Below are 19,048 nucleotides of genomic sequence, written 5' to 3' on the forward strand. Positions count from 1 at the left end.
CCACTCGATAAGCAGAGATCGAGTCATCCTCGACGGTGGCGGAAGTAGACTTCCTTCTAACATGATTTAATTTGTACCGTAAATTGTCCGAAAAACCGGATACATTCCAAATCAAAGAATCGCTGAATACTCTTCGGGCTTCATGGAGACGGTAGCATAGCTTCAACGGAAAAGGAATCCAAGGCGGCAGCTCGGGAGTCATCCTCGACGTCCCTTCGCCAGTTTCAGACGGCGGACCATAAAATACGAGCACAGCGGTCATGACAGTACTCAGAAACATGCAAGGCAGGCCAGCCTCAGCGGCCATTTAATTTGGACATCCAAGCCTTGAATTATCCATTCAGGTTCTGGAGTGGTTTGTTGTATGAATCAGCCAAAGGGTTGTTCGAGAGAGTCGAGGGCTTTCTTGCGGTAAGGGACCTCTTCTGGCGGGAAATCTGAAGTGGCCTCAGCATCCGCGGGTAGGCCGGGGACTTGATATATGTTTGTGATTTGTGACTTTGTGTATAAATTGGTGGTTCGACCTTTGTCACTAAACTTTCTACAAGGTTCTGAGAATCACACACTGGGGCAGTGAAATGACCATATGCTTTAAGCATGTTTAGTTGATAGTATGTATTAGAAGTAAGAAGTAAATCAAATCTATTACTTCTGAAATTATGAATTACGAAGTAGCGGAAGTTTTTTTTTTTTTTTAGTCTGTTTCGTAAACTTTTGAAAGTAGAGGAAATAATGTTTCTTCCACTTCATTAACTTTTTTTTTTGTTTGGTAGCAATAATAAATATTGTTAGGAAGAGAAAGATGATTTTTAGGGATTTTATTTAGAGTATGAAAATATCCATATAATAACAAAAATGATTTTATTCCTAAATTGACTCAATTTCATCTACTTCTGAGGTACTTTGGAGCCTTGAGGGGAGGAAAAAGATTCAAGAAGTAGAGATGTCATGTAAGTGTCACGCCAACTTCTAAGGAAGTATTGGAAGTAGCGTTTTCAAAGAAACAAACATATTTTCCTTCTCGAAAGTGACAGAAATGACGTCTATTTCATTTACTTCACATACTTTATATCTAGGATGAGAACTCAACCTTGGTGATCTTCTGTTCACAAATTGATACACCACTACAAAAAGATGGGCAGCTAACTACACTTATCGACCGACGTTCATTGAAACATTGGCAATCAGCAATGTTTTCTGCGTAGACGTTGGGCCTTAAACAAAGCCAAACAGTGGAACTTTAATCCCTTGGCCGTTTGCCCATCCCGCTTAGACTCGGGGATTTTCTTTCGCTGTTGTCGCTCTTTCATCGAACCGTTCGCCATTTGCATCCCAAATTAAAACCATTCGTCATCCTCGAGATCTCTCTGGCAGATTGATTAAGGGGCTGTTTGGTTCCTTTTTTTTTGGGTGGTAAAAGTGGGGAAAGCTGCCAAAAATGTCAGCTTTTTGGCAGCTTTCCCCCAAAATCACCCCTTAAAAAGGTGATTTTAGGGGAAAGCTGCCAAAAAAGCTGACATTTTTGGTAGCTTTCTCCTCTTTTACCACCCAAAAAAACCTATCCAAACAGCCCCTAACTGCATCTTCTACACCTCGATGTTTGCGACCTTAGCAGCTCCCTTTACGGTTTTTTTTTTTACCCTCGCCAATGATCGATGATCCTCCGCCATCACCATGTGAGCTCCTCATCGAGAACAGCGAAGCGATCTCAACGAGATTCCCCTCTTTCTCCCTCTTCCCACTTGTAAGCAAACCTTAACCCCCCCTAGTTTGCTCATCAATTTTACTGCTTTTGAGGTCAAATTAAGTTTACTTATTGTTCTACGATGATCTTTCATCCTCTGGCCAGTCGTCCCCAATCGGTGGTGAAATTCGCCTCAGGATTCAACGTGTGTCGATCTAGGGCTTGCCTTTTGTTCCTGTGAAATATTTGCATTTTTTTTCTTAAGGATTTTAAGATTTAATTTAGAAATTGGAGAATGAAAAAGGAGAAATTGAGGAGAAAAGGAAGAATTTTGTTGGCACCAAGACAAAACCCTAATTTTTAGACTTTGTTGAGGCTTCTCTGATCTGCTCAAGTTTATGCTTCATTTTGAGATCAAACATTAAAATTTTGTTGAATTTATAGCTTGTTTGGATAGAGGGTAGAGAAGGGAAGGGGAAGGGAAATTTTGGTTTACCTTTTCTTTGGGAGTTCCATTTAGGAGGGTAGACGAGGGGAATAAGGGGGGAAATGAAACTAAAATCTTAGCCTCTAAATTGGGAGGAACGAAAAAAAATATCCCTTCCTTCCCTTCCATCAGTCATCTCCCAAACACACCATAATTAGTAAAATCTGTGTAGTTTATATAGTTTTTGTAAGTTTTAAAGTGTGAAATTGGAGAAGGAAGAGGAGAAAATCCTTCTGATTGGGCCTTTTTTCTCCAACTCGAAGACGTGGCCTTAATCAGCAGCAGATATCTTCTTTTGTATGCACATCTTATTTTGGTTATCAGTAATCTATTGATAGGGAAATCCCTATTTTCACTCAAAAAAAAGAGGAGAAAATGAAGGGAAAAAGAGTAATTTTGTTGAAAATCAAACAGAATCCTAGCTGAGATCAATTTTGTTAATGTCTCATTCCATGGTCAAATTTTTTTAATTTAACTGATTTTTGGCTTAGTTTTATCGTAGGATGTTTGAGGGAGAGAATTATGTCAATCTAAAGAATGGGTTGTGCTTCCTTCATCCCGAGGAAACTCTCTTCGGGAGGTAGAATGAAGAAAGAGAACTGAAAAATAGCGTTGATAAGGTCGTGGTTTTTATCTCGATGCGTCAAATTTCAACGCTTGTTGATTTTCTTCATTCCCTAACAGGATTACCATCTCGTGAGCTTATTTGATAAACTGTCTTCCTTCAAATTTTGTATTGTGTCATTGTCAAAAGAAAATAGTGTATAGTTGATAGACCTTAAGTATTACCTTTTCTACTCTAATATGAAATCGTATTAGATCTTGTAGATATAAACGATGCTGCTAAACTCCAACAAGCTCTTGATGAGTACTTGCTTTCTCATCTTGGTTTGACTATGACAAGTATTATCCTTACACTTTGGGCTTTTTGTTGGCAATTTAGTAAGGTCACGTAACCTATATAAATTTGTGTTTCATAGAGTATAATCTCAAATCATTGGTGGACTTGAAGTGTAGAGTTCTCTGTGAAGATGAAGAAGTAAGGATGTAACTTATGATATATGCTAGTTTTTATGTTTTTTTTTTTTTTTTTTTTTTTGGTTGTTTTTTTTTTTTTTCCTTTTTTGGTTGTGGAATTGACAATAAATAGTGTGTGTGAAACTAGCATAGAAAGCGCGTGTTATGAAGTGCTATCTGTGGTTCACTTGATGTCCAAATTGTCTGTTGCAAGCTAACCTTATGGTGGTAATGAATGCGAAAGGGTGAGTGATATATGAAGGTAAGTTTATTTTGATGAAAATGACGATGTACGAAATCAATAAAACTAAGTTGCAACCTCCTTATTACTCTATTCAGAATATTGCTATATTATGAAGCTTATAGATGATTAAAGTTGCATATTTTATTAGATTCAAAAGGAGTTTCCTGTTGATTTATTGCTGAAGGCATCTGGGATGCCTTGATCATTGTATTCGCAGTGTTATGGTCAATTTACCCTGCACATCAAGTGATGTTCAATGTTTAGGAGATTGATTTTGCCTTGTAAGTAATTGAAAAAATATCAATTAATAAAATTCAAAACATAAATTAAACTTATCTATGATCTTCGATCCCTCTTAATTTAAATATTCAAAATCCAATATTATTTCTATCTTTAAATTAATATATTTTAAATTTAAAATACAAGCTGACAATACTAACTCAAATCCGAATCTTAATGTTTCACAGATGATTATAATCAAACAACATGCCGGTAGTCTATGCTCTAATGCCAGTTTGTATAAAAGTAAACGGTAAATAAACGAGATAAGTGCAATCTGATGTTAACCCATCACAGATTGATTGTGGAGTGATAAAATATAGCACACGGAATTTTGCATCGTGGTTCGGTCAATATAGGCTTATGTCCATTAGCCCATAGCGAAGATAATATTAAAGAATTGCATTGTGATGGCATCCTTCCAGAGATGTCGAGATGCAATCAGTTCCTTCGTCTTGGCTGTGCTTCTTCTCCAAGTATTACATAAGCCAGTTACTTTCGAATGTTAAATAATTCTTTTGAAGGACTTTTTCTCAGACATATGGACTTTTTCTTCCAGTGAATTGCAAATTATGTCCCATGTCAACTAAACATCTTATTGTTTTGATCATAGTAAAAAAGTATAGTCTAGTGCTAGTATTTCTCTCCTCAAAAAGAATCAAAAAGAATCAAGAAGAAGAGCCAGGAAAACCTAATCACTATCAGTAGACTAAACGCAGAGTTCGCTTTCTATCAAAACAGACCACATGCGAGTGTTCAGTTCCGAACTTGCTTCTGACCGCCTGCATGCGGTCCGTTTTGATAACCTAGCTCTAAATGCATACTCGTTTATGAGCATTTTTTGGGGGAAATTTACAAAATAGACCATTTTTATGAAATTATAGCGAAATAGACTATTTTTATGAAATATATAGCGAAATAGACCACTTTAAAAAATAATTAGCAAAATAGACCTCTTTTGAAAGAAAAAAAATGTCGATTTTGAAAAACAAGGCTCAGAAAACATACGGGACTACTAGTCCCGTATGTTTAGAGCCAACTAATCACGGATTAGTGACTCAGAAAACATACGGGACTACTAGAAAATTTCACTAATCCGTGATTAAAACATACGGAACTACTAATCCCGTATGTTTTCTTAGCGGTTTTGCAAAATAGACCTCTTTTTGACCCGTTGGCCAAAAAAAGGTATATTTTGCTAATTATTTAGCAAAACGGACTATTTTGCTAAATAATTAGTAAAAACGATCTATTTTGCAATTTTTCCTTTTTTTTTTTACCTACTCCCGGCGGGAAACCCAAATGCAAATGGACAATTTCTGGTAATAATATAAAATGAATTGTGGATTTACAGTCAAAACTCACAAATATTAGCATTCAATTTATTTTCCAGACGTCGTTATCCTAGGCTGAGATCCCATAGATCTTTCCAGACGGCTCTTGCGACTTTTGATGCGTCTATTTGGATTTACACTCAAAACTCACAAACATGTAGCATTAATTTACTTGACCAACGTTGTTATCTTACTAAGCTGATCTCATTGGATCTTTCCGGCCGCCACGCTGAGACGAGCAACTACAATAAAATATCTGTTCCGGCACTTCGTCTTCATCCAACCCCGCGTTTTTTGGGTTTTTTTAGGAAATATCCGAACAGGCCCTCGAGTCCCACATTAAATTCACCACTCGCTACCGTGTCCTTCGTCAAACACCTCAATCCACGAAACAAGCAATGGCGCCCAAAGAAAGTAGTAATCTCCACATAGTAGTCTTCCCATGGCTAGCCTTCGGCCACATGCTCCCATTCCTCGAGCTCTCCAAAGCCTTGGCCAGAAAAGGCCACAGAATCTCCTTCATCTCCACCCCGAGAAACCTCCAGAGACTCCCCAGGCTCCCCTCACGAATCTCAGGCCTCATCGACCTCGTCCCTCTCCGTCTCTCGCCCACGGATGGCCTACGCGAGGCCGCCGAGGCCACCACCGACCTCCCGCCCGAGGAAGTCCCTTACCTCAAGAAAGCCTTCGACTCTCTTGAGCAGCCCTTTCGCCAATTCATCGAACAAGCCTCCCCGAAGCCCGACTGGATCGTTCAAGACTTCATCCAGCACTGGGTGCCGAAAATAGGTGATGAGCTCGACGTACCCCGTGTTTTCTACTTCGGGGTCCCCGCTCCCCGCCGCCGATCTGGTCTTCTATGGTCCGAGGACCGAGTTGCCGTCGAGGGAAACGCCGGAATCGTTCACGGTGGCCCCACCGTGGGTCCCGTTCCCGACGAAGATGGCGTATAAATTGCACGAGGTGCGAAGGCTCTTAGAGATGGCGAGGTTACCGAACCCTTCGGGCGTTACCGATATGCATCGTTTCAAGATGGCGCTTGAAGGATGCAGAGCAATCGCTCTGCGGAGCTGCGAGGAATTGGAGTCCGAGTGGCTGATTCTGCTCGAAGAAATCATCAAGAAACCGATTGTTCCGGTCGGCCTGCTGCCGCCATCGGTGGACGAACGAAACGAGAATGCGAATGAATCTGAAGTTGAAATAATGGAATGGCTCGGCAAGCAGAGGTCGAAGTCCGTGGTTTACGTCGCTCTCGGGACCGAGGTGGCTATGAACACCGAGTCGCTGCACGAGCTGGCGCTAGGACTTGAAACGGCGGAACTGCCCTTTGTTTGGGGGCTCAGAAAGCCTTTCGGCTTGAGTCCAGATGGTGAGATTCTACCAGAAGGGTTTGAAGATAGGACCAAGGACTTTGGGCTAGTTGTTAAGGGTTGGGCGCCACAAGTGAAGATATTGGCTCATGAGTCGGTCGGAGGATTCTTGACGCATTGCGGGTGGAGTTCGATCATCGAAGGTCTTCAGTCTGGACACCCGCTTGTTCTGCTGCCCGTGGATTTGGACCAAGGTTTGAATGCGAGGTTGATGGAGGAGAAAGGATTTGGGGTCGAGGTTGAGAGGAACGAAGAAGATGGATGTTTCAATAAAGAAGATGTGGCCAAGGCCCTCAGGTTGGTGATGGTGGATGAAGAGGGAGAGAGTTACAGGAAGAGAGCTCAAAAGATGATGGAGGTTGTTCGGGACAAGGAACGGCAAGACAAGAACGTGGATGGCTTCATTCAGTTTCTTGCAACCAATCGTAGCTTGGAAGCCTGAGTTGTAGAGAGCCTCCATAATTTATTACCAACCACATCTCTTCACTCGATAAACCCCATGAATGATATTGTTTGTTTTTCTGTGAAATTTCATGGTTCATCATATCCATAGCGTATTTAATTACAAGACCTCGACCTTTTTTTTTCTCAAAAAAAAAACAATTTGAAATTTCTGTTTTTTTTATAGGAACAGTTTGAGAAAATCTAATTCATGAAAACATTTATCAAATTAACAATATCTTCTTCAATTTTAGCATGCAAGATGTTCACAACATGTTTCTCCTATAATCAAATGTTAATTCAACAATTTTTTTCCCCTGTTACATTTTCCACTAATTGTTGCCTCGGGAATCATGTTTGTAAGATAACTCAAAACCACGAGAACAAAAATACGCAAAACCAAGGGTGAAACATATATTTCTTCAAACTATAAGAAAAAGATAAATAAAAAACCCCTTTATCTCATAGGACAGCTAGTATCTTTACTTTGTCCCAGGTAATGAGTCACGTCTTCAATTTTCTTAAGGATGAAACTAAGTATGAAGAACAAAAGTCTTCAAAAGAACCAAAGAATATAAAAATAACAAAGAAATCGAAGACTCGTTTTCATAAATTACACACTTGAGACGTCGAACTGATGGTAATCTTGAGTTTCCACATTCAAATCTAATTGAATGCGAGAACTCCGTTTATTAGCAAATCTCGGCTTTTCACAATTTAAATCTAATTGAATGATGAAAACTCCCTCATGACATTGTTGGTACTAAGCTAGAAGAGGCGTGTTTAGTGACTTGGAATCATACTCAGAGAGCTTCATTGAACATGTCACTGCGAGAGAAAGGAGAGCACAAATTGCAGGGATGAGCCCTGAACCGTACCTGATGACAGAATGGCAACCTCGAATGTCATGGCAACCTGTGATATCTGATGAATCTGCAATAAAAAAAAATTCCAAGATGTACTAGTTAATCCCTATGATTTGTGCTCAAACACATGATAATTTGAGAAAAGCTCAGTCAACTGTTTAATATCATAGATCGGTTGTATTTCAGTGAAATGAGAGATTTTCAAGTAATTTGGGAGCTTTTGTGACAATATTCGTGTACTTTTAAACTGTATGACATGAACATCTTAGGTATTTAATGCATAATCCAATAAAGGGTTAATTGCACATGGACCCCCTGTAGTATTGCTGCGCTTTAGAACTCTTACTGCCCATGCATGCAGTTTCAGTTGGCAGATAGACCCCTGGGTGATTTTTTTGACTATTTTACCTTAGAGGAAAAGAAAATTGTTTCCTGGCAGATAGATCCCTGAGGGTAAAAGAGTCAAAAATCACCCTTAGGGTCCGTCTGCCAAAATATAACAACAGGCATAATAAGTTCCAAAGTGCGATACTGAGGGGGTCTACGAGTGCAACTAACCCTGAAATAAATCATGCCAATAAAACTCCATTATATCTTAGTCATCTAACGTTTAGAACATAATCAACAATGACGGTTACATAATATAAATTTACAAATAAATGCGCTACAGGTAGTCTTGATTTCTACACTACGTGAAACAATTACTAGCGGCAGTACATGAGTATTCCAAATTCTAAGTTGATCAGAGGGAATACCACAAATTATCAGTCCACTAATAAAATTTTGATGAATTATGTGGAGTAATTAAATTTGAAATTCATATACCTTGATATGACTCCAAAGCATACAGAGCAATCCCACATGAAAATTTGTCCAAGAAACTCAACGAACCATATACGAACGCACAACCATTCAAATCTTCACCAACCAGTGAGCTCTCCATACCAACAACAGTCACCTGGGACATACAAATCAAATGGAAATTTGGAAATATTTTTTAATTAATGAATCAATTAGTAATTCTGACATATTTCTTAATTCCAAATACTAGCATCATCAAGTTATAAGGGCTTTCTATATGTTAATATTAATTTGTCTCAGAGACACACATATTCAGAAAAATCAACCAAGAGTCATTTGCTATTTCTCTCAAAAATATAGCTTCCAAGTGTTTCACTTCAATACTGACAGAGCAAGTCTTGAAACTCAAGAAAGGAATATGTATCCTTGCCATTTTTTAGGTTATAACATGCATCAATAATTGAACTTAAAAATTTACGAAGTATGCCAAAAAAACTAAGAACTCATTTACTGGCTAACAAATTTACAACAGAAGCAATCTAGATAGAATTAAAGCATACACCTATGCAATATGTGGCAAGTGAAACAACAGATACTTGACATAATTACAATTTAGGGCAATTTATAATGTGCTTATATTGATGTAAGGTGATGTATCATTTATATACAATCAGTCAGCCATTCTTACGAATCTTGTAGGTATAATACTGAACTAGCTAACTATAAAATATTAAGAGGAAGTGAGCATCAACATTATGACACGTCGTATTTATGGAGGGATGTCAATAGTCCTAAGTATTCTTAAAAAATGGAAATTGTAAAATTACAAGACAACATTTCAAGTTTATTTCATTGCAATTAAGCTATATACAGAGATATCAGACGCCAGGATATAATTAAAATTATAATGAGAACAATAAAGTTACATCTATGGATTTGTTCACATACCATCATTAAAGCATTAGAAATACCGACGATTATTGATAAAAGATACATAAAATTATGCATAGTGCTTGGAAGAACAAAGATTCCCGCTCCAGAGAGCATCCACAGGACAGCGCCTGCTGAGAAGAAAGCCTTCAGGCGCCAGCTAGTCCATTTAATTTCCTGCATTGAGGCATTAAGTTTTAGTGGGAACTGTAAGAAAATTGGTACCCATTGTTTCCATAATTTTGGTAACAAGTTAAGGTAGCACCTGCAGAGCAATGGATACCACGAAGCTGCAAATGTATATTATTGCAGGCACCTTCCGAAACAACTCAACTGTAAGTTTCTTTTCTGAGAAAAATACTTAATTTCTGAAGAAAACAAGTATGCAAGTAAACTAGGCTTATAGTTTACCAGCGCCTTGGAAGATTGAGTCATTTCCAAATCATTGATGACGTAGAACGCAAGAAGTGACTGTCAAGAAAACAAGAAAGCAAGAAAGTACGCATTGTAATTTCTCTACATAGTTGGTTGTTGTGACTGAAAAATAATAGTCTAAGAAGAAAATTAATAGGATATTAGACCTATTTTCTTACCTAACAACATATCAATATATGAATAACACAATATTAGCATGGATCTTCAAAGTATGAGTTCTATATGGAGTCAAAAGTCTGACCTGTGAAACATTTGTTATCAGCCTGGTGAGCATATAAACACAAGCAACTTGATAGTACAACGCCTTCTTAAACCAGTGTGCCCATGAAATCCTAAGAGGATTTTTACACTGAATCTGCTGCTTCAATCTATCGAATAACATATAATTTAAGAATTCATGACAAAATTGAATGATTGTGTGAAGTCCAAATTTAATTGCACAACAGATAATAAATAGCGTCATAGAAATATCGCGTACTTTGGTTCGTTCGTTCCAAAGAGAAACATACCAACAAAACAACATCCCATGAAAATTGAAATGTACGCTATCCATCGGTACTAATTGAATTCAAAGGAGTGTAAGAATTGGACCCAAAGAAGGATTTACAAATACAAGAACACGTCGTTCGTGAAAATACATGGATGTATATACCTGATTTTCAATATCTAATGAAGTTTTGACATCATATAAGCTGAACACAGCTAAAGCAACTGCAAACAGGCTCAAGTTTGCTACCTTCAATAACCAAAAGAATATCAAAATTTTCAGGACTTTCAGTATGAAACCAAGAATTAACAGGCAAAAGAAATAATGACACTGCTCACCATTGTGAAGGCATTACGACAACTTGCAAGTGCAACTCTGCTTGTTGAATTTAATGTCATGCAATTAACCATTGACCTTTAACACATAAACTAGCTCAAGTTAGTGTAATAGTGAAGAAGCGAATGACAGCAAGAGGAATGCTAAAAAAGAGGTATTACATATGGGAGACTTGGGTAGCAGCCCAACCCGCATTGAAGATTCCAGCAAATATGCTGTATCCAATTGTTTGCATCATGGATGAGTCAGTGCCCAATATTTCACACAGCACGCAGCCACCAAAGACAGATGAAAATGAAATGGCAACAAGAACTGATCCGCCTACATGCCATAATTTGAATTTCCCGAATCTGTCAATCTGATAGAAAGATGAGTTTCAGAATGAATTTGATAAGAAATACTTTAAACCTCAAGTAAAAGAGACCACAATCGAGAGGAATTAACATATTAAAGATTAAATCATAACAGCTTTGGGTAAACCATCTGTATACTGATAAATTATGGTGCTTATGTAGATTTTCACCTTGTCAATCATAGCCTAGTATTGAGATATATTTTAGAGTCATTACAAGCTGAACATAGGTCAATATAGTGAACTGGCATATCAATATATGGCAGAGGAAAAGGAGTGATCAACCGCATCAAGGCTTAGGACATAGCAAGCAAAATTCAACTCTGAAACCAAGGGACTGACTAGCTGAGAACTGCCAAATTGGCGAATATAGCTTAAACAAAATCCTCAACAGGTTACTTTAGCCAAGTCTTACGGATTTCCTCTAACTTGTTGACTTCCCAGTCTACTAAAATGTACATACTCAGTTTTGTTCTATTTTTAACAAATAGTTTTTAGGCATCAAATCTGAAATAAATCAGTGAGTAAATAAGTGAACCCTTCATACAGATCTAATAGAAGTCATATTCACAGGAAAAAAAATTATATATACCGGAAACGTTTATAAAGTAACAACTCATATGTGTTCTTGCTCCATACTACAACCATTTCTCTGTTTCTGGCCTTAACTTTGATGACTGGAGGTAAACATCAAGTATGCTTTAAGTTATAAACAGGAATGATATGCCTCTCCATATAATGGCATTTGAGCTGAGAATAATAATAATAATAAACCAACTAAGGGTACTTGCAACTCCCCGATACCATTGCAAAAGTCATGTGCAGCATGACTTGACAGGAAACCAATATTGAAAATAAAATAGTATTTACATGAACAACAACATGATAGATTAAATTTACAGTCCATACCAGCTCCCCAGCAAATACTGTCATCAATGCATCTGCAATCTGACCAGAAAGCATGACAATAGCTGCATCCCTGTCACAATTTAATCATGGTAGATACATTCAGTGGATAAGCATATTCCTGATAATTCATAGGAATTGTTATAATTTGCAAGCCGTCTGTGTGATGGTAAAAGAATCTCTGTTGGAAGATGCTACTATTGGGTAAACAAATTATACACTCAAAATCACCTCTGGATAAGCTTCATGAGCATGACTTCCTACGGTAAAAGACATTTGGCTATAAGCTTGTTCTTCCTTGCATATAATTATACAATATTAAAGTATGTTTTCATGACACAAAATATTGAGCGCAAGCCTCTCCTTTATAAGGACCAAGGTATTTTAATGTAGGTGGTGTAAGCAGGAAGCTTGAGTTTCACGATATATTTATCAAACAAAGTTCTATATTACAAAAATAAAGAAAGAAAGCACAAAAACAAGTTAATGGGGACACAATGGTACTATTAAGTATAGCACAACTGAAAATGATAGGTAGGATACCTGGGACTGAGTCCTATATCAGTGAGGAATAACAACAAATAAGTGAACCAACAAGCTGATGTTATGTCATTTAGCATGTGGCCAGCACCATAGGAAAGAATTGAACAGCGTCCTAAAGGCTGATAAGGATTTGCTTCATGCATTGCATCTTGACAAGTTTCATCAGCCATTGTGACGAGATTTGCTACCCACTGAAACAAAGTGTCCTTTGTTGCTCAATACCTTGAGAGAAACACAAATGTTATTACATTGATTTGAAAATGAATGGTAATCAATGAGGTAGATAAAAGAGTTGCACGCTCTGGAGTAAATTGGATAGGATTGTTTTGGAGACAAACTAACAAATGTCCTAGCGTCATACATTTTATGATCCTGAACTTCATTAGTAAGTACTCATGAGCAGTATTCAGCTAAAGCTAACCTCACGCTTATAGATGAAAAATTAGCTTCAAACAGTGGAATAAAGAAATTATCTTACCCAGTTGGTATTCTGCCTCCTCAGATCTCATGAAAAGTACTGATTTTGGTAACGAGTTTAAACGCAAACTAATGTACTCAGCATTATATTGCACTAGCTCCATAAGATAGCCAATAAAAAATGAGCTTAAAATAGAGAATCAAACAAGAAGAATCGGTGTCTGTGTGTGTAATGTAATGTAGCAGACCCTTGAATACCCTAGAGTAAATGACCAAATGATAACTTTGATTCCCATTTCAACATCTCAATTTAGTCAAGAAAATCATAAGAAGTAACTATGTCCTGAATTTTTTGACATAGAAGCAGTAACAATTGATCATACCACATTTAAGACCAAATGCATGCTACAACGGATTTAAGAGTAATTTGGTGCGGCGAACAATATACGCAATAACAAAATTAGCGAGCATTTTATATCGGAAAACAATGGCGAAAAGGCTAATTAAGAACCGTAGAAGCCCCAACGATGAGCACTTCACCTAGTAATTTCAAAATCCAAAATAAGTGCTTGTTTGCAAAATATGGGTAGTTGCAATCTAACAGGACTAACCAATAGATAACAATCACCAATATGAGTTACAACAAATAACATGATATTAATAAGGGTTTTTTTTTTCCATTACACAGCAAAAATACCTAAATCTAAAAAAAGAATTCTATATCAAAGTAATATCAACTAACAAATCGCAAGAAAGTACACAGACTTGTGAAAGAAGGGCAGCAGTAAGGCAGCAATGTTGTGATTGGAATTGTGAGGACTTAGAATAATAATAAGAAGAATGAATAAAACAGGATTGAGAGATATTTATAGTAACTGATAGAGAGAGAGAAAAATGAGGTGTGGGTTATTCTTAAAAGAGGCAAAAATGGGAATGCAGCAGGAAATACTGGAGAAGATTTTGTTGGATGATGAAACAGATAGGTTTTTTCCCCCTCCTTCCCTTCTTGATATCTTCCTGATTTTCCCCCTAATGAGATTAAAATATACAAAAAGAAAGTATATGAACTCTAGAATAATAGAGGGCTTCTAAAATTGACCTTATCTTTTCTAGCTTGCGTTGCCTTTTTTTTTTTTTTTTTTTTTTAAATCTGCTAGCAACACCTTTGACTTATTGGTTTACCAGAAAGAGAAAGCTCTCATTTCCGCAAAAATAAACTTTGGGAATTGCAATTTCTCTTTCCTAAATTATAAAGAGAGTCAAGTGAAACTTTATTTAATGCATAATTCCTCATACAATGATCAACAGTTGTTTTCCTAAATTTAGAAAGAATATGAGATCATGAAAGTGCGTTCTAGAAAGCAACGCAAGTAAAAGTGAAATATAGTGTTTATTTACAAAACTAGATTATCGTTCATTTTCATTCAAATTAACGCTGTAAGTATCTTTTGGATTGGGATCCTCTAGTTAGGTAGTAATTGGAGAATGTCCAATTACCTTAATCTTTACTTGTACTCCAGCGCACACAATGTGCACTTTACAAAAAAAATGTGAGGGCATTTCGGAATGTTTTTTGTGAGAATGAGAGCATTTGTGTTGATTCTCAAGTGTTAGGTGTTTTAGTTATCTTTTTGCAAATGCGAATGTGTCTCTTTTGATTTTTTTAAGTGTGAGATTATTTTTGGTATTTCTAAAAAAATTGACACTCAAACAAAAAAGGTGGTTTTTTCTTAAATATATAGTATAGATTCTTTATTCCAATTTCAAGTGCTGAGATGAAATCACGTAATGTTTCCTTTAAAACCACAAATGTGAAAAATCGGTATTGTAATAGTGGAAATCCTACATGATTTAATCTCAACAATCGGAATTGAAATTGAAGGATAGAATTGAGGTAATTGGACACACTCCAAATACCACTTAATTAAAGAGAATCTGAATCTGAATCTTTTTATTTTAATTTCAAAATCTTGTCCATTATACGGGGATGGAGAGATTTCTACGAACAACTTTCTACTAATTTTATATATGCTCTCTTTGCTATATTTGGTCTGAATTATGAGGAAACATATTACAGTCAATGGATTATATGGAAACAGTGAGCATTTGTTAATTATCCTAATATTCATCGTGTTTTCCGATCTCACAGGTGGATAAGATAAAGGCTATACAAAATTTCCAGTTTTATATCAGTGGTTTTCAACATATAGCGGTTTTTAAGATAATAGTGCAAATTTTATGGGAGTGTTTAGAAGTTCGAAAGTGAATTGAAATGCACAAGTTTTTTTTTTTTTTTTTTTTTTTTTTTTTTTTTTTTTTTTAAAAATTTGTTTTTTTTTTTTTTTTTTTTTTTTTTTTTTTTTTTTTTTTTGCAAATGACTTACACATCCGCGTAGGTATGCAAGTGAAATATAGTGCTTGTTTGAAAAAAGAAATTATTGTTTAAAGAGAAATTATGATGATGATGTGGCAAAATAGGATTAGTTAATAAAATTTAGTTAAAATCATTTAATTAAAATTGGTTACTATTTTTGTCACTTTTGTGCAACTTCGCCATTTTTTAGGGGAAGCTAAATTTGAATTAAACTCTATATGATGACTTTTCTTACATTTCACTTTTATAATCACTAGTATAGTGTACGTACGTTACACATGGACATATTTGTTTTATATTCTAATACTTTACACAATTTATTATTTAATTATTGGAAGAGTTTCATTTTGAATGTAATTATAACAATATTTGAGGACTTATTTGTAATTTTCTTACAATTTAGATCATATACTTTCAATTTTCTTAAGATTTAAGTTTTGAACTATATAGGGGTTTATCTGTAAAAAATTATGAAGTTTCAGTATTTTTGGAGGAATTTCCAAAACATCCCGTTTACAATAGTAATCGCAAAAAAAATTGAACTATGAAACTTCACGGGAGTTGAACTCCCGTGAAATTTAGTAAAACTTACTAAACTTCACAGGAGTTCAACTCCCGTGAAGTTTTGTAAATTTTTTTCAGCAACCGACCTGGTTTCAGCGCTGAGGCTGAAACCAGGTCGGTTTCTGAAAATAAGTTAAAAATGGGTTTTTTGGGATTAAAAGTACAAAGATGGCTGTTTTGAAACTTTGTCCCAATATTTTTCTATAAATATTTGAATTTTTAATGGTCTTTGTGAAAATTATGAAGATCCATGGTTGTTTGTAAAAAAATTCAGGGTTATTTTGTGAACATTGGCAAATCATGGAATACCCAAAAGATACAATTTTTTTATATTTTAAAAGACATAGTTCTATTTACTTTATAATTTAAGATAATGAATGGTATTTAATAACTACTGGTAGTTTTATGTGCAAATTTAGAATATAGTTTTAACATTAGGGAGGTTATAATATACTTATTATATAAAAAAATTTACCCAAAAGACAAAAATTTCAAGTTTGTTCTTTACTTTTTATGTTAAGTGTGTCATGTTATTCCAGTTTATATTAATTATCTTTATTTTTGCTAATCCATTATAACAAAATAAAATTCTCACTTTCACCTTATCTCTCTTCTATTATCATATAATTAGTAACATGCTACAAAAAAATATATCTACTAAGTTCATGGATAATATAATATTTCTCTCAAATCATAATTAAGTACATAGTAATAATTATAGAAATAGAAAAAAGTTTATTAAAACCCCCCAAAATTAGACCTCAAACTTTAGCCTCAATCCGAATTCTCCATATTTCCTTGTATCAATTGTATCCTCAATCCGCATATAGCCGTCAGTCTAATAATCACATCAGTATAAAGTATAATCCGAGTAAAGCTCAGTAGTTCCTCAATACAACTTCAATCGTCTTCAGCCCCCTTTGTCGTTATCTCTTCTGAAGGGATAATGTTTTCACTGGTGAGCTTGTATCATCCAAATAATATTATAGTAAAGCCATGTGGTGAGTATAGGATGTTGTTAGAGTTGTAAGAGGTAAATGTAAATCTAAATCATCAAATGAGTGAATTGATATAGGTTGCAAGTAAGGGCTATTATGATAAATAAATAAAAAGCAGGCTCTTTGGATTCCGTAACAGTCAAATATAATTGCCACTTAAATAAAAACTACAATTAAAAATGTTACTCTCATTTCAAGTATGTATGAATGCATTCACTAATGATATTTTAAGTTGACACTTTGTTTACAAATTGAAACGTATATTATTAGTTTGTTGCGTTTTAAGTGGAGGGATTATAAAAAATAGAAGTTAATATTAGTGAACAATTAATAGGAGAGTTATGCCATTATTAAAAATATATGCATATAAGCATTTTAAGTTGACACTTTGTTTAAAAATTAAAACGTATATTATTAGTTTGCCATATATGTGTGGGGTTACAAAAAATAGAAGTTAATATTAGTGATCAAATATAATTTACAATCTTAAATTTTTTTTTATGATAATATTAATATTGGATTAGTGGAGGGGTTAAAAAAATAAAAGTTAATATTAGTGGTCATAATATTGGATTAGTGGAGGGGTTACAAAAAATAGAAGTTAATATTAGTGGTCAAATACAACTTACAATCTTAAAAAAAATTATGATAACATTAAAATTGGATTAGTGGAGGGGTTACAAAAAAAAGTGCTGCTACGGGGACCCAAAATATGGGACCAAGGGAGGGGACATGTGAGTTGTCCCCTCCCTATTGCATAATGAGTTAGCCATGCCAACTCATGGCCAACTCATTATGCAATAAGGAGGGGACACCTCACCTGTCCCCTCCCTTGGTCCCATATTTTGGGTCCTTAGATCATTTTCCTACAAAAAATAGAAGTTAATATTAGTAGATAATTAATAGGAGAGTTATGCCATTATTAAGAATGTATGCATGTAAGCATTTTAAGTTGACACTTTGTTTGGAGAGTTATGCCATTATTAAGAATGTATGCATGTAAGCATTTTAAGTTGACACTTTGTTTGCAAATTGAAACGTATATTATTGTAAGCATTTTAAGTTGACACTTTGTTTGCAAATTGAAACGTATATTATTAGTTTGTCATATGTGTGTACATTCCATTCTCAGCTATTATGTCAAATACAACTTACAATCTTAAAAAAAAAATTATGATAACATTAATACTGGATTAGTGGAGAGGTTACAAAAATTAGAAGTTAATATTAGGGGTCAAATACAATTTACAATCTTAAAAAAAATTATGATAACATTAATATTGGATTAGTGGACGGGTTATAAAGAATAGAAGTTAATATTAGTGGATAATTAATAGGAGAGTTATGCCATTATTAAGAATGTATGCATATAAGTATTTTAAGTTGACACTTTGTTTGCAAATTGAAACGTATATTATTAGTTTGTCATATGTGTGTGCATTCAATTCTCAGCTATTATGTCAAATACAACTTACAATCTTAAAAATATTTATGATAACATTAATATTAGATTAGTGGAGGGGTTACAAAAAATAGAAGTTAATATTAGTGGATAATTAATGATAACATTAATATTGTATTAGTATAGGGGTTATAAAAAACTGAAGTTAATATTAGTGATCAAATACAACTTGCAATCTTAAATTTTTTTTATGATAACATTAATATTGGATTAGTGGAGGGGTTACAAAAAATAGAAGTTAATATTAGTGGTCAAATAAAACTTACAATCTTAAAAAAAAGTTATGATAACATTAATATTGGATTAGTGGAGGGGTTACAAAAAATAAAAATTAATATTAATGGACAATTAATAGGAGAGTTATGCCATTATTAAGAATGTATGCATGTAAGCATGTTAAGTTAACACTTTGTTTACAAATTGAAACGTATATTATTAATTTTTCATATGTGTGTGCATTCAATTCTCAGCTATTATGTCAAATACAACTTACAATCTTAAAAAAATTTATGATAACATTAATATTGGATTAGTGGAGGGGTTACAAAAAATAGAAGTTAATATTAGTGGTCAAATACAACTTACAATCTTTAAAAAAAATTATGATAACATTAATATTGGATTAGTGGAGGGGTTATAAAAAATAGAAGTTAATATTAGTGGACAATTAACAGGAGAGTTACACTATTATTAAGAATGTATGCATGTAAGCATTTTAAGT

The 19,048-nt window shown here is 34.9% G+C and overlaps 1 protein-coding gene and 1 pseudogene across 3 annotated transcripts; one reads left to right on the top strand and one right to left on the bottom strand.

Moving 5' to 3' along the window:
* LOC109820439 lies at nucleotides 5,329-6,959 on the top strand (annotated as a pseudogene).
* LOC109820521 (major facilitator superfamily domain-containing protein 12-like) lies at nucleotides 7,412-14,003 on the bottom strand. Of its 3 annotated transcripts, none has more exons than XM_020386680.1 (13): nucleotides 13,879-14,003; nucleotides 12,513-12,734; nucleotides 11,973-12,042; nucleotides 10,873-11,069; nucleotides 10,714-10,789; nucleotides 10,541-10,624; nucleotides 10,367-10,446; nucleotides 10,130-10,256; nucleotides 9,865-9,924; nucleotides 9,719-9,769; nucleotides 9,472-9,630; nucleotides 8,548-8,680; nucleotides 7,412-7,789 (listed from the first exon to the last, which is right to left on the bottom strand). In XM_020386680.1, exons 2-13 carry the CDS (start codon nucleotides 12,680-12,682, stop codon nucleotides 7,620-7,622), a joined length of 1,377 nt encoding a protein of 458 aa, XP_020242269.1. In that variant the 5' UTR covers nucleotides 12,683-12,734; nucleotides 13,879-14,003; the 3' UTR covers nucleotides 7,412-7,619. The 3 variants fall into 3 exon arrangements, with proteins under 3 accessions (XP_020242269.1, XP_020242268.1, XP_020242267.1); XM_020386679.1 differs by having other exon boundaries at nucleotides 13,695-14,003; XM_020386678.1 differs by having other exon boundaries at nucleotides 12,513-14,003.

This window comes from Asparagus officinalis, chromosome 8 (assembly GCF_001876935.1).
Source record: "Asparagus officinalis chromosome 8, Aspof.V1, whole genome shotgun sequence".
NCBI lineage: Eukaryota > Viridiplantae > Streptophyta > Magnoliopsida > Asparagales > Asparagaceae > Asparagus > Asparagus officinalis.